The sequence below is a fragment of the Macaca mulatta genome, chromosome 17 (genome assembly GCF_049350105.2).
Source record: "Macaca mulatta isolate MMU2019108-1 chromosome 17, T2T-MMU8v2.0, whole genome shotgun sequence".
Lineage (NCBI taxonomy): Eukaryota > Metazoa > Chordata > Mammalia > Primates > Cercopithecidae > Macaca > Macaca mulatta.
The window spans coordinates 21,167,872-21,182,707 of NC_133422.1; the positions used below are offsets into that span (position 1 = coordinate 21,167,872).

Sequence of the window (14,836 nt, forward strand, 5' to 3'; positions counted from 1 at the left end):
CCACGGGGGAAATCCACCCCCACGATCCAGTCATCTCCCACCAGGTCCCACCTCCAACACTGGGGATTAGAATTAGACACGAGATTTGGGCAGGGACACAGATCCAACCCATATCAATACTGAATGGGAAAACGGAAAGCCTTTCCTCTAAGATCTGAAGCAAGGCAAGGATACACACTTTCACCTCTGTTATTCAACACAATAGTGGAAAGCCTCCCTAGAGCAGTTGGATAAGAGAGAGAAATGAACAGTAGTCAAACTGGAAAGGAAGAAATTACATTATCCTTGTTTGCAGATGATATGAGCTTACACTTGAAAAGAAAACCTAAAGACTCCAACGGAAACCTATTAGAACTGATCAACAAATTCAGTAAAGTTCCAGGACACAAAATCAACATACAAAAATCAGTAGCATTTCTGTATGTCAACAGTGAACAATCTGAAAAAGAAATTTTAAAAAGTAATCCAATTTATAACAGTTACAAATAAAATAATATATATAGGAATAATCTTAACCAAAGAAGGGAAAGATCTCTACAATGAAAACTATAAAACACTGATGCAGGAAATTGAAGAGGACACCAGAAAATGGAAAGATATTCCATGTTTATGGATTGGAACAATCAACGCTGTTAAAATGTCCATACTACTGCAAACAATCTACAGATTAAATGTAATCCCTGTCAAAATATCAATGACATTCTTTACAGAAATAGAAAAATAATCCTAAAATTTATATGAAACCACAAAGACCCAGAATAGCCAAAGCCATCCTGAGCAAAAAGAACAAAACTGAAGCAATCACATTACCTGACTTCAAATTATACTACAGAGCTATGTAACCAAAACAGCATGTTACTAGCATAACAGATACATAGACCAATGGAACTGAATAGAGAACCCAGAAACAAATTCATACATCTACAGTGAACTCATTTTTGACAAAGGTGTCAAGACCATACATTGGGGAAAGGACAATCTCTTCAATAAATGGTGCTGGGAAAACTGGATATCCATATGCAGGAGAATGAAAGTAGGCCCCTATCTCTTGCCATATACAAAAATCAAATCAAAATGGATTAAGAATTAAATCTAAGACCTCAAACTATGAAACTACTAAAAAAAAAAAGCATTGGAAAAACTCTCCAAGATGTTGGTCAGGACAAATATTTCTTAAGTAATTCCCCAGAAGCACAGGCAACCAAAGCAAAAATGGGACAAATAGGATCACATAGAGTTAAAAAGCTTCTTCTGCAGCAAAGGAAATTGTCAATGAAGTGAAGAGACAACTCACAGAATGGGAAAACATATTTGCAAATCATCCATCTGACAAGGAATTGATAAAATATATTAATTCAAACAACTCAGTAGGAAAAAGTCTAATAATCTGATTACAAAATGCATGAAAGAGCTGAATAGAAATTTCTCAAAAGAAGAGATACAAATGGCACACAGGTATACGAAAAGGTATTCAACATCACTGATGATTAGTGATGTTATAGTATCAGCTATAACAAGGTATCAGCTCACCCCAGTTAAAATGGCTTTTATCCAAAAGATAGACAATAACAAATACCAACAAGTAAGTGGAGAAAAGGGAACCCTTGTACACTGTGGGTGGAAATGTAAATTGGTATAACCACTATAGAGAACTGCATGGAGTTCCTCAAAAACAAACAAACAAACAAACAAAAAAAGCAATAACTAAAACAACCATATGACACACCAATCCTAGGTATATGCTAGGTATATGCCCAGAAGAAAGAAAATCCATATATTGAAGAGAGGTCTGCACTACCATGTTTATTGCAGCACTATTCACAATAGCTAAGATTTGGAGGCAACCTAAGTGTTCATCAACAGACAAATGGATAAAGATAATGTTGTACACACACAAGAGAGTACTGAACAGCCCTAAAAAAGAATGAATGAAGTTCTGTCATTTGCAACAACATGAATGGAACTACAGCACATTATTTAAAGTGAAATAAGCCATGCATAGAAAGACAAACTTCACATGTTTTCACTCATTTTTAAAAGCTAAAAATTAAAACAATAAAATTCATAAAGAGAGAGTAGAAGGATGGTTACCAGAGGCTGGGAAGGGTAGTGGGAAGTGGGGAAGGGAATGATTAATGGGTACAAAAACATAGTTAGATAGAATGAAGATCCAGTACTTGATAGCACAACAAGGTGACTATAGTCAATAATAATTTATTGTTCATTTTTAAGTAACTAAAAGTATAATTGGAATGTTCATAATGCAAAGAAATGATAAATGCTTGGGATGATGGACATGGCATTCACCTTGTTGTGATTATTACATATTGTATGCCTGTATCAAAGTATCTCATGTACCCCACAAATATACACACTGACTGTGTACCCATACAAATTAAGGATAAAAATTAATTTTATTATATTTTATTTTTTTAGTAAATAAAAGAGGTTTTATTTTGGCTCATGGTTCTGCAGGCTGTACAGGAAGCATAGTACCAGCATCTGCTTCTGGTGATGCTGGCACCAAAAATTAATTTTAAAAGATAATATGTTGTACTAAATAAGTTCTAACGAGGGAAGGCAAGGATGAAATAGCTCTATATTCAGACCAATATATTTTGAAGGATTGGGAATATACACCATCAGTTAAACTTATGTTATAGTTTTAGTGAAGATCCAGAAACTTAACATGCAGTGAGAAAGAAGAATATATTTACCTGGAAAGGCAGGCTTTAGTAACAGCACTGTGAAGATTTTCATTAGGATACTGTGACAGCCGACGAGAAATTCGCAACAGTTGTCTGGTAGAAAGTGAGGCCGCTAATGATTGTGCCTATCAAAAGACAAATGTATTGTGTTAAGAGTCTTGTTTCAACTTGCTAAAGTCCCTTTAGATGGCTGTTACAGCAGAATTCATTATTCCTGAAGGGGTAAGGCCAAAGTTAAAGTATGTGCTGTTAATTAATTATAAATAAAAATAAACAGAAACCAATTTACACTTAAAACATCCTTGAAGATAGTTTTTAAAAAATCTAAAGTATTTATCAATTAAATTTAATTAATGTATTTTAACTGTGCTAAGTTGGAGGCGGGAGGGGCAACGGGGGAAGAATGTTACGTAACAAAGGTCACACTGGACTTAAGCTGGACGATGGACTGCTCACTTTTTCTGCTTACACAAAGCCAAGGTGTTAAGATACCATGAAAATGCTTAAAGCTTTAAGCAAATCTGTGGTTTCTAAAAATAGCAAAAAAGAGTTGTAAACAATTTAGGCTGTTGACCACAGAGGTGTCAACCAATTTGTCACTTGTGTTGCAGCTTGCTGTTTTGAATCCTTCCCCTATGCTGTCAGAATAATTTCACTTTGTTATCTTACATTTCCCAAAATTCCATGAATAGAGTTGCTAGTATAGAACTCAGGACATGGTAAATACTCAATAAATATTTGTTGAAATCCTTTTGGCAGGCAGCATAATATAATGGTAAAGTTTATAGGCTTTGGAATCAGATAAGTCGGTATCCTATTTATTAGCTGTGTGACCTTGGCAAATTACTTAACTTTTCCAAGCCTCAGTTCCCTCACCTTTAAAATGGCAATAGTAATGCCCTCACCTTTAAGATTGTTATGAAGGCTAAATTAGAAAATGATTCTAAAGTTCTTAGCATATGTCACACACATATGGGTGCTCAACAAATGGCAACAACTGTTATTTAAAAAGTCAGCCTCCTCAAAATGAAAACAAAAAACCCAGCAGAGAAAGGTGATGGGACCTACATATTAGCATATATTTAGTAAATAAGATTATTACTGGCCTAATTCCTAGCTTAGATCAGCAGTATTAGAAGACAGTGATTTTCACTGAAAACCAGAGGACAGAAGCACTTTTGAAGCAACTGGACCTTGGGGAGGGCAAGGCAGGTCAGTATGAAATGTCACAGAGGGCAGTAAAGTGGCCCTGAGCACTCAAGGGCCTGGAGAAGGGGACTCTATGAAATTCACAAAGGGTTCAGAATGGATGAAGGGAGAATGTCAAAGACACACTGCACATTTGCTTGTTTTAATGTTCCACCTAAGGTCATCTCTGTATGTCCCAAAGAAGAAAAAAATTAATTTATCCTTCCTTGTGTATTTCACATCTCCATGAGATATTGGTCTGCTGTTAGTATTCCATTTCAGCTACATTAGTATTATATTTTCTTTGGGAATTAGGTTGGAAGAATGACCACCACATATCCTTTCTTCTATTAAAAAACACATTCTAAGTTTCAAAGAACTCATTTACAAGGGAACATTAGGTCCATTCTTGTTTTCAATTAATTTGCATTCCAGACATGGAGATAATATTCAAATATAATAAATCATAAATTACAATTCAAAATAGTATATACTTCAATGCTAAAATAAGTGGAACAGTAGACAGTTGTTACAGGCAGTTAAAATATTCAAATAGGCACAAGAAATCCTCTGATCAAAGGCATGAAAGCAAAAGGAATGGAACCGCAAGTAGAACATGAGGAACCAGGCCAGCTTTACTAGAAGGTCCTGCTGGAAGGCTTGCTCTCAAACAACAAAGACCTATGAGACCTAAAGACCTCTGAGGGGTTTGGCTTTATTCTTAAAGGCACTAGGATTCTGCTATGTGTAAAGTCAAAACATGATTTTAGAATCAGGTTATTACTAGCCTACTTCCTAATTTAAATTAGCAGCAGTATAGAAAGTAGTTGAAGGACAGACAGAATTGAGACAGGAAACAGAAAGCTACTTCAATAAACAGCCTATAAAAGGAAAAAGTCCGACAGTAAGGTTATGGCAACAAGAATGGAGAGGTAGGATACAACAAACTTGGCAACTGACTTGCTATGAGAAAGAAAGATGTATTGAGGATAAAATTCAGGCAGTATGATTGATATGAAAAGTCAAATATAACTCAGAAATTCCCATTTTTAATACCTAGGACCATGAAAAATTCCTATATTAATCATAACAAATATTTGACAAATGACTCCAACCAGAGGATTTTATAAGAGTCCTGTTAAACCATAGGGTAATTTTTTAGGGTATAACACTCTAATCTCATTCTAAGCATGACACTGAATTCAGGCTTCACATTTCATTCCAGTGATCAATAAGGAATGTGCATATATTTGAACACCAATTCTCCAGTTCTTCTAGTTGAAAGCACCAAAATGGTTTGCAATAATAACCAGGGTTGAGAAAATGAGAGATAAGCTTCGTGTTGAGCCATTTAAGTGCTGAATAAAGGGTTTGGTAATCTCTGTTCTCACATTATTATCAATTAAAAATTGAGAGTATACTTTAAAAATACCTAATGTATTTAACATTTATAATATCAAATTTCTAACTGCAGTTTTATCTTGCCAAAAAAAAAGACAGGGTGAAGATATGAAGCACAATCCCCTAGTTACCATGGTTATACAGTTTAAGAGTACACCTCAAAGGGTTTGTTCATATTAGCATGATTAGAAATACTTCAGCTTAAAAACATAAAGGTTCTCATCAGAAATTATTAAACATTATTTTTCTATTCTTCATTTTTATAAAAGAATGAAAATATAGCATGTTCTAAAGGAGAGAAAACTCTAGGGACAATCTGTTAATAAAATTTTAATTAATCAATTTATTCATTAATTCACCAAAGATTTAAGTGTCTATTATGTGCCAGGCAGCAGGAAGGGAAATCGGAATAAAAGAACAAATAAGACAGTCTCAAGGAGTTCAAATAGCAACTGGGGAAATAAAAGTAAATTATAATACAATTGCAATAGGTCAACATCAGAAATGTATGTCAAGTGTCATGAAAGCAGATTGGAGATACTAGTTACTGCTGCCTAAGGGGGCTGAGAGAGACTTAACAGAAGAGAGAAATGAAGGGACAACTGGATGGAGGGAAAGCACATTATAGACATTATCTAAGGCAGAGACATTTGAGTATAGATGGGATTAGAAAATAGCAAGAAGCTAAGTGTGGGAAGAGTTGAGAATGCTTCGAGAGAGTTTGTAGAAACTGAGGCTTGATGAGCAGCTTAGGATTAGAGAGAACTCAGCAGGTATGTTTAGTAGGCTGTCTTCAGTCTACAGGCAAAGACAGTCAATCCCTTAATGGTTTTAAACAAGGGGAAGAACTTAGGAAATGGATTTGGGAAAGATCATTCCAGGGACAATATGGAAGATTCATCCATCCATTTATTTAACAGATACTTGTGGAATACATTACTAATCTCTAACTTTGTTCTCTGTAGTACTGCCAGCATCTGGAACGTTGCGCAGCAGGAACACTGTGCAAATCAGGAATAGCTACTGTGCAAAGTTCCAGATGCTGGGGAGACTACAGGGAACAAAGAAAAACCCCCTGCAATCCTGGAACTGAAATTCGAGTGAAGGAAGATAGACAACAAAAACTTAGTGAGTAAAACATACATTATGTAAAAGAGTAAGAAGCCCTATAAAGAACCTTAAAGCAGAAAGAGGGATAGAAATAAAATGGAATAGAAATTTGATTCTATAGTGCTTCAGGAAGGCCTCACAGAAAAGGGGACCACTTGAGCAAATCCCAAAAGGAAAGTGAATAAACATGCAGCTATCCAGGGAAGAATAATCTAGGCAGAGGAAACACCAAGTGGCAAAGGCCTTGGGGCAGGCACTAGTAAGTTCAAGGAACAACAAAGACACCAGTGTAGCTAAAAATAATGGGTAAAGGAGAAAGTATTTGGCATGAGGCCCCAGAGGGAGAATTAACAGGGGACCTGTGACAGCCAGAAAGTGACCACCCTTATCCCCCCAAAAATCCACATCCTAATCTCTGGAAACTGTCAATGTTACTTTCTATGGCAAAATTGACTTTGCAAATAAAATTAAGACAAGGATTTTGAGATGTCGAGACTATGTTGCACTATGTGTGTGGACCCTAAATGCAATCTTATATACCCTTGAAGGAAGGAGAAAAAGGGGGATTTGACACAAACACAGGGGAGAAGGTAATGTAAAGATGAAGGCAGGATTGATATGGTGAGTGCAATAGTCAAGGAATGCTGGCAGCCACCAAAACCCAGAAGAGGCAAGGAACAGATTCTCCCCTGGAGCCTCCGATGGAGTGCAGTCCTGCTGACACTTTGATTCCGGCTCAGTCATACTGATTTCAGACTTTTGTTGTCCAGACAAAGAGAAAATAAATTTCTATTATCTTAAGCCATCAATTTATGGTAACTTGTTACAACAACAAAAGGAAATTACTAGAGAGTCACATGATGAATGAATTATTGATAAAGAAGGCAGTCAAGAGGATATAATATTCCAGGAGAAAGATTATGAAATCCACTACTAGGACAGTTACTGACAATAGATAAGAAAACAGATGAGACATCAAGATGCTAAACTGGTGAGATCTGTTTTCAGATTAAGTGAAGACAGCAGGAAAGCAAGGAATCAACAATGATGTCAAGGTTTCTAATTTAGGTAATTTGGCAGCTAGATTATTAACAAAGCCAGGAAATTAAATCAAGAATAGGAATAGATTTAAAGTGGAAAGACAGTTTAGTTGTATAAGATATGGGAATTTACAATGATCTCAGTGTATCCAGAGGAAAAGTGAAAGAAATTAATGTTTAGTAAGCAGTTACTAAGAAGTAGATTCTTTACACACATTTTTATGTTTAATCATTGAGACCATTTCATGAGGTAGATGGTACTGTTTCCATTTTACAGATGAGAACACTGAGACTCACAGAGTTCAACAGTGACAGCTCTTTATGTTTCTAACATGCCATCTGGGAATGGAAATACAAGTCAATCAGAAATGAGAAGTTAGAAGCTGAAGATAAAGATGTAGGCATCAACTTGTGGTAGGTACTTGAAGCTATTAGCATAGATAACACTGCTCAGCGTAGGAGACAGAGGGGACAGAGAAGAAGCCCCCATGAACATGAAGTACTCTGCAGCTACAAGTTTCTTTCTACAACATCAGCGAGGAGCAGCTGGAAGAAATGTTAAAATCAAGGAAACTGGAGTAAACCACATGCATAAAACAAAGGCATAGCATAAGGGATTCTGAAAAATAAAATATCATCTTAAAAAATAGATTTTAAGTCCTGAATTCTAAGAAAAGAAAACCAGCAGCATGTCAACAATAGAAAATCCCATGGAAAAAGCCTAGACTTACCGTTGGATCTTGTGTTTCTCTGAGTTTGTGTGTAAATGATAATAATTTATCCAGAGTTTCCTGAGGTGCATTTGGGACCTATTTTTTGAGAGAGTTGAGGACAAACAGAAGAAATAAATTGGGATATGTGATCAATCAATCAGAAATTATGACTACTTAGCAAATACTATTAGAATTACATGTTTAGAAAAGTCATTCATTGTTGGTTACATATTTAACTTACAGATAAAGTTGCTTATTCAACCTCTTAGGAAACACTGAAACCCCTGCTTTCTCTTTAAGAATCAGGTAATTTAAACCAAGACACTCTTCTCCATATACAATTCTATCACCAAGATAAAACTGAAGGGAGCCTTTAACACAATTTAAAACTGGCCCATAAAGAACTTTTCATGTATCATCATTTCCTATTTTGTTAACTTCAGCATGGTATTTTAAGTACTAATTAGGTGTTTTCTTACTGAAACCAAGTTCCTTCATTTAGCAGCAATCTTACATACATATCTAAGTGACATAAGGTACATTTATTTAAAGAATGGATACTCAAGGTGTCCATTTTTCCAAAAACATGTAAAACACATACTTGAGGGCTATGATCAACATATCAATGAACTTGGAAGAGCAACTGCCCAAATAACACACATCAATTGCTTTTAACTATAACAAACTTCAATTAAGTACTTCACTAAGCTATAAGCAATTTTTGTTTAAGGAATAACAAATTTAAGGTTTTAATTTTAAAAGATCAAAAAAAGATATTAAAACAATGACTAGGACAGTGTGACAATTTTAGAAGAATACTGCTTAGGGTTTCATTGGTCATATAAGTAATTAGAATTTTTTTAAATGCTAAGTCCTAGTCCACATATACTTTCTTTCATTTATTATTTAAATCAATCCTATGATGTAATAAATAGTATTATCCCCATTTTTAGATGAGGAAACTAAGTAATTTCCTCAAGATCTGGAAGCTAATAAGTAGTGGGTTTCACATTGAGAGCCAAGTAGTTAAACTCTAAAACCTATGCCTTTATTTACAACCATGCTTACAAGACCTACAATTAATAAGATCATTCAGATGTTTCAAAGGGAATAAATGTATTTAAATAGAAAGTTAATAATTAGTGACCTAGAAAAGTGCTGTCCAATAGAACCTTCTATGATGATGAGCATTGTATTTATGCTGTTTAATATGGTAGCCAAAAGCTCCCATGTGGATACTGAGTACTTGAAAAGTGACTGAGAAACAGAATTTTTTTTTTTTTTTTTTTTGAGACAGGGTCTCATTCTGTCACTCAGGCTGGAGTGCAGTGGTGTGATCTCGGCTCACTGCAACCTCTACCTCCCAGGTTCAAGCAATTCTCCTGTGTCACCCTCCTGAGTAGCTGGGATTACAGGTGCACACCACCACGCCTGGCTAATTTTTTGTATTTTAGCAGAGACAAGGTTTCACCATGTTGGCCAGGCTGGTCTCAAACTCCTGACCTCACGTGATCCTCTGGCTTTGGCCTCCCAAAGTGCTGGGATTACAGGCGTGAGCCACCACACCTGGCCAAATTTTTAAAAAATTAATTCAACATGGTCAGGTGTGGTGGCTCATGCCTATAATCCCAGCACTTTGGGAGGCCGAGGTGGGCAGATCAATTGAGGCCAGAAATTCAAGACCAGCCAGGCCAACATGGTGAAACCCTATCTCCACTAAAAATAGAAAAATTAGCCAGGTGTGGTGGTGTGCACCTGTAGTCCCAGCTACTTGAGAGGCTGAGGCGGGAGCCTTGAACCCAGGAGGCAGAGGTTGCAGTGAGCCGAGATCATACCACTCCAGCCTAGGCAACAGAGCAAGACTTGGTCTCAAACAAATAGTAGTAGTAATAATAATAATAATAATAATAATAATAATTTAACGTGGCTAGCGCTACTGCATTGAAGAGTGCAGTTCTAAAACTCTAAAAGTGCTAACCACAATGCTTGATTAATGCACACATTGAAATAATGGATTACACACACTAGAAGTCATCAAAGTACCAATCAGGCAAGTACAGGATACACTACAGTCTTGAGAGACCAGGACTACTTACTATTTATGTGTCTGGCCTCCCTTTATAATAGGGACTTAAAATAGTCACCTTTGACTAAATAGAAAAATAAAAGGGATTCTAAACTGACCTCCACCTGAGGAAAGAGGCGAGACAGGCCACATCTGTGATTCTTAGAGTGTGGTTCCCAGACCAGCAGCATCAGTATCACCTGAGAACTTGTTAGAAATAAAAAGTTTAATATACCATCCCAGATCTACTAGCTCAAAAACTATGGAGATGGAGCCCAGAAACATGTGTTCTACCAAGTCCTCCAAATGATGCTGAAAAATGTGGAAGTTTAAGAACCACTGATCTTCGCCACTGTATAAGGAAATTTGGGAGTAAAAGGGAAGAAAACGCTAAAAATGTCTAACTCTACTTCGGCCTGTATCAGAGTGCCTTAAAAAGAGATCAGCTGTAGAAAACAGACTAAGATTGGCTTTCTTCTTACCTTTTCCGTAATCACTTGGATTTCTTCACTTTTCACAAGTGGCTTCATGTAATGGAAAAAGAACATGGTTAAGAATTCCGGTCCCAGCCACTGGTGTGTTGTGCTTCCGATAACAGGGGGTTCTGCCAAGGCAATGATTCTGAAGGAGGGATGGATTGGAAAAATGGATCTAAAATAGGAAAAAAATAAATAAAAAAACATAACATATCTTTCATGTAAGAAATTAGATCATGGTAACTAAAGTCCAGGCAATGTTAGGGCTATCATGCTGTTAATAATGTCAATATTACTATCCAAAGAGTTAGCTTTGAAAAAAACAAAGTCAGGACATTCTAAGAACCTAAGATCAAAACAAACAAAAATCACCTACTGCTAGTAAATGTTGTACAATAACCACTCATGAAACTCCAGCCCTGGCACAAACCACTGCTTTTGATATACTGTTATGCCTACCACATATTTTCTCCATAGTGTCTTGAAATAAAATCCCACTCAGTTCACATTCATTATATAGACCATCTTTATTCATTTAAAAGTCCTTCAGAATCTCCTGTCTCACAAGGAAACCACTCTATATCCATCAGAAAGACCAAGAAGCACAATTCAGGACAAGGAGACTTTACAGTACAGAAAATGTAAGAAACATAAAGGGTTAGATTGAATTTAAAATTTAGATTGGGAATAAGAACACTTAAGTCTTAAAAAGGCAGAGAAAATAAAACCTTTATAGAATGCACTCTTTTGTGATTTTTATAGGAAAGTTACGATTTTAAAGTGATCTCTTTTAAAACTCTCTGGTAGGGAAACTGAGGAAGCATGTAAATTTTCTAGGACACACAGAGGAGTAAGACAAGACTTCTTCTGGTTTGTGAAATGACTTGAGTTACTTTTGGAAAAACTAGAAACCCCGCATCAGAATCTTAATCATGTGGGTAATATTGTCCATTTTTATCAATTCTACTCAAAAACCCAGCAGAAATATGTTTTTGAGGGTAATATAGTTCTTGCTAAGAGAAACGAGAGATAAAATATAAACACTTGCCAAGAGCTTCAGAAAAACAAAAATATAGGTACATAACTGGCACTTCACCATTAACTATAACATTATATTAGAGCCCAAAAGTTAAGTGACTAAGCAACTAGAATACCAGGAGGTAAGACACAATCGGAAAGAATCAGATGAGTACTCTGAAGAGTTAAGACCAAGTACCAACAATACAACAGGCAGGTCTACCAAGTCCCTGACGGCGTGATTTGTAATTTTAGAGGCCACATCACCATTTGAAAACAAGGGAAAACCAATTTTTAGAAATTGGTCACATGAAAGACTTAGATATAATGAATTCACAAAAGTTACCAGATATCATTTCATTTCTCTAGGTAGAAAGAAAAAGGTTTATTTGCAGATGTTTTAGCAGGGTCTGGGGGAGTGATCTGTGCAAAAGTGTTGTTCTGGAAAAAGAGGGAAGGACAACAACATGGACAGTGCCTGAAAGTCCAGAGGATAGCACAATCACTCAAGATTGCTAGTAATTAGACAGCCACATGACAGAAACTGGACACAGAAAATCCTGTGAGGGAAAGCTAGAGGGGGAGGTTTTTCCATTTTCCACTTCTGCTAAGTGGTTTGCTGTAATCCAGAAAACTGCCATAAAGCCCAGCAACAGATGTTGGATGTATCCTTGATCCTCCTCTCTCCTAGTTAGGACCAAAAACAGGTAAGAGAGAAAGAGTGTGGTTTGGCCATCCAAAATTAAAGCTGCAGATGTAGTTTCTCACTTCAGATAGTGAAGGATACCAAATCAGGGAATAAACAAAGTCAAAATACAACAGGCAAGCCAAAAGGGGAAGTCTAATGTATATCTCTAAACCAGCAGATCAGGAAGCCAGGTACCACAGTGGAGCTGTAAAATTAGGACTAAAAGAGCAACTAAAATGACAGCATGCTAAATGGTTTACATTTAAAGGTGATGGTCATTTACTGGCACATATATTGTCAATAGCTTGCTTTTTAGTATTGATTCCAGCAGGGTACTTGAGTAAGCTGGCCAAACTTGAAGAAGGCAGTTTCCAAGAGAGCTGATACGTTAGGCAGAGAAGTGTGTATAATGATTATAAAAACAGTCACCAAACTACTGAATAACAGGATGAGAAGGGCCTTTTTGTTTGCTACGTTCTCCCTAAAGGCTTCCTTACGTACAAATAGGTTACACGGGAAGTCATTTCCTGATGATGCTAGCTAGGTTCCGCAAGCCTGAAAGTTAGAGAGCAGAGGATCTGCTGTATACTGAAGGTGATGTGATAAACTGGTGGGTAATACAAAGACTGAAGAAGTGATAGATAATGAAAAAATTATGAGATAAGTGCCATTAAAATTTAAAATTAAGGTTAGGTTTAATTTTACTAAAAATTTAGCAACAACAAAAAAATAAATGAAACTATAGATATGGCTTAATTTCAGACAAAAAGATATTATTTCCTAAAGATTACAGATTTAGAGAGCAAAAAGTAGTTTAAAACGATTTTTAAAATAAAAATATTGAGGTCAATAAGTTTGTCTGTGGGCATAAGTACGAGTTTTTGTAAAGTACTTTCTGATGCTTCTCAGCAGTAAAAAGGAACAAACTATCAATGTACAAACAACATGGATGATCTCAAAACACTTGAGCTATGTGAAAGAAGCCAGACAAAAAAAAGAGCACACACTGTGTGATTCCATTTGTATAAAACTCTAGAAAATATGAGCTCTACATAATGACCAGAAGCAGAACCCTGGGGATGAGACAGGAGGGTAAAAGGGGCAGGAGTCAGGGATAACAAAGGGGTCTGAGGACACTTTGAGGATTATAGATACATTCATTATCTTGATATTGGTGATGGTTTCATGGGTATTTATAAATATTAAAAATTATCAAACGGTGCACACTAAATATGCATAGTTTATTATATGTCAATCATACTTCAATGGAGCTTTTAATAAAACAAAAAAAAGACTTCAAAAATCTCCAGTTTTCAAAGGGAATCCTATGGTACATTTTCATTGAATTTGTATACTGGGGAACTTGAAAGAATAATCCGGAAGGTTTCTGCAAAGACATCAATCATGAGCTAGAACAGATTTCATCATTAGTTTTCCACACTACTGTTCCAATTTAGAACCTAGAGTTATATAGTTCTGTACACAGACCTTATTTCCCCTTTTTCCTGTGCAGTGTAGCAAATTGCATGAACACATTCCTTATGCATCTTTATACCACCGAGGGCATAGTGTAATACTTGGGGAAGAGAGCAGATGCTAAATAAATACATGTATATTGCCATTGTTAATGACCATCAGTGCTATTAACTTTTTGAAGATCTTTGGTGGGAAGGACAAACAAAGGTAAGTAATAAGAACTGAACCTACAGTGTCCCAGCCAAAAGCTAGTCAAACTTGGTCCTGAATAAATACGTAAGAAGTACATTCTCTGAATCAGGACAAACTCAAAACATAAAATAACAAATGATTATATCATTTACAAGCAAAGGGTTTCAAATGGTTCTTTGACTACAAAAATGTTCGGAAAAAATTATTTTCAAAATCAGAATTTCCTTAAGACTTTTTGTTTTGAAAATCAAACACAAAGACTTGGGCATAAAATCCTGCATCTATCTAGAATTTTTTTTTTTAATTTATATGGTCTGATTTGCTTGCAAAGAAATAATAAGGTTTCTAGGAAGCTAGGAGATAGTGCTGGGATTCAGTCTTCAAATATGGGAATAGTAAAAGGGTTGAGAGAATATAACCGATCAAGGATTGTGCTCAAATGTCCAGTTATGTTCACCACTAAGACTGAGAGATTATAAACTGTTTTTAGTGTTCAATAGCAACAAATATAAAGGAAATATTTAATAAAAATGCAAAAACACTGGAGCATATATAAGTACATCTAAGACTAGGCCACTAATCTTTATTGTTTCCCCCAGATAACCAGAAGCCCTTTCTTGGCAGTATGAACTGTTAACAACAGAAACTCTCAACCCCCTCATTTATGGTCTGGCCAACAGCAGGAAAAGACATATTTAGCATCCTATAGTATTTATATTCCCCCTTTCCCTAAAGAAGTTTTTCTCATCAAAGGAAGGAGTT

General features: G+C 36.0%; 1 protein-coding gene across 1 annotated transcript in view; it reads right to left on the minus strand.

Annotated features, from left to right (window-relative positions):
• The window catches only part of VWA8 (von Willebrand factor A domain containing 8), a 380,985-nt gene that overhangs the window by 240,872 nt on the left and 125,277 nt on the right, over positions 1-14,836 (minus strand). Inside the window, exons 15-17 of the mRNA XM_015120969.3 lie at positions 10,708-10,876; positions 8,179-8,256; positions 2,718-2,833 (exon numbers count right to left, since the gene is read on the minus strand). Of these exons, the coding sequence (XP_014976455.3) occupies positions 2,718-2,833; positions 8,179-8,256; positions 10,708-10,876 (363 nt within the window). The remainder of the gene's footprint in view (positions 1-2,717; positions 2,834-8,178; positions 8,257-10,707; positions 10,877-14,836) is intronic.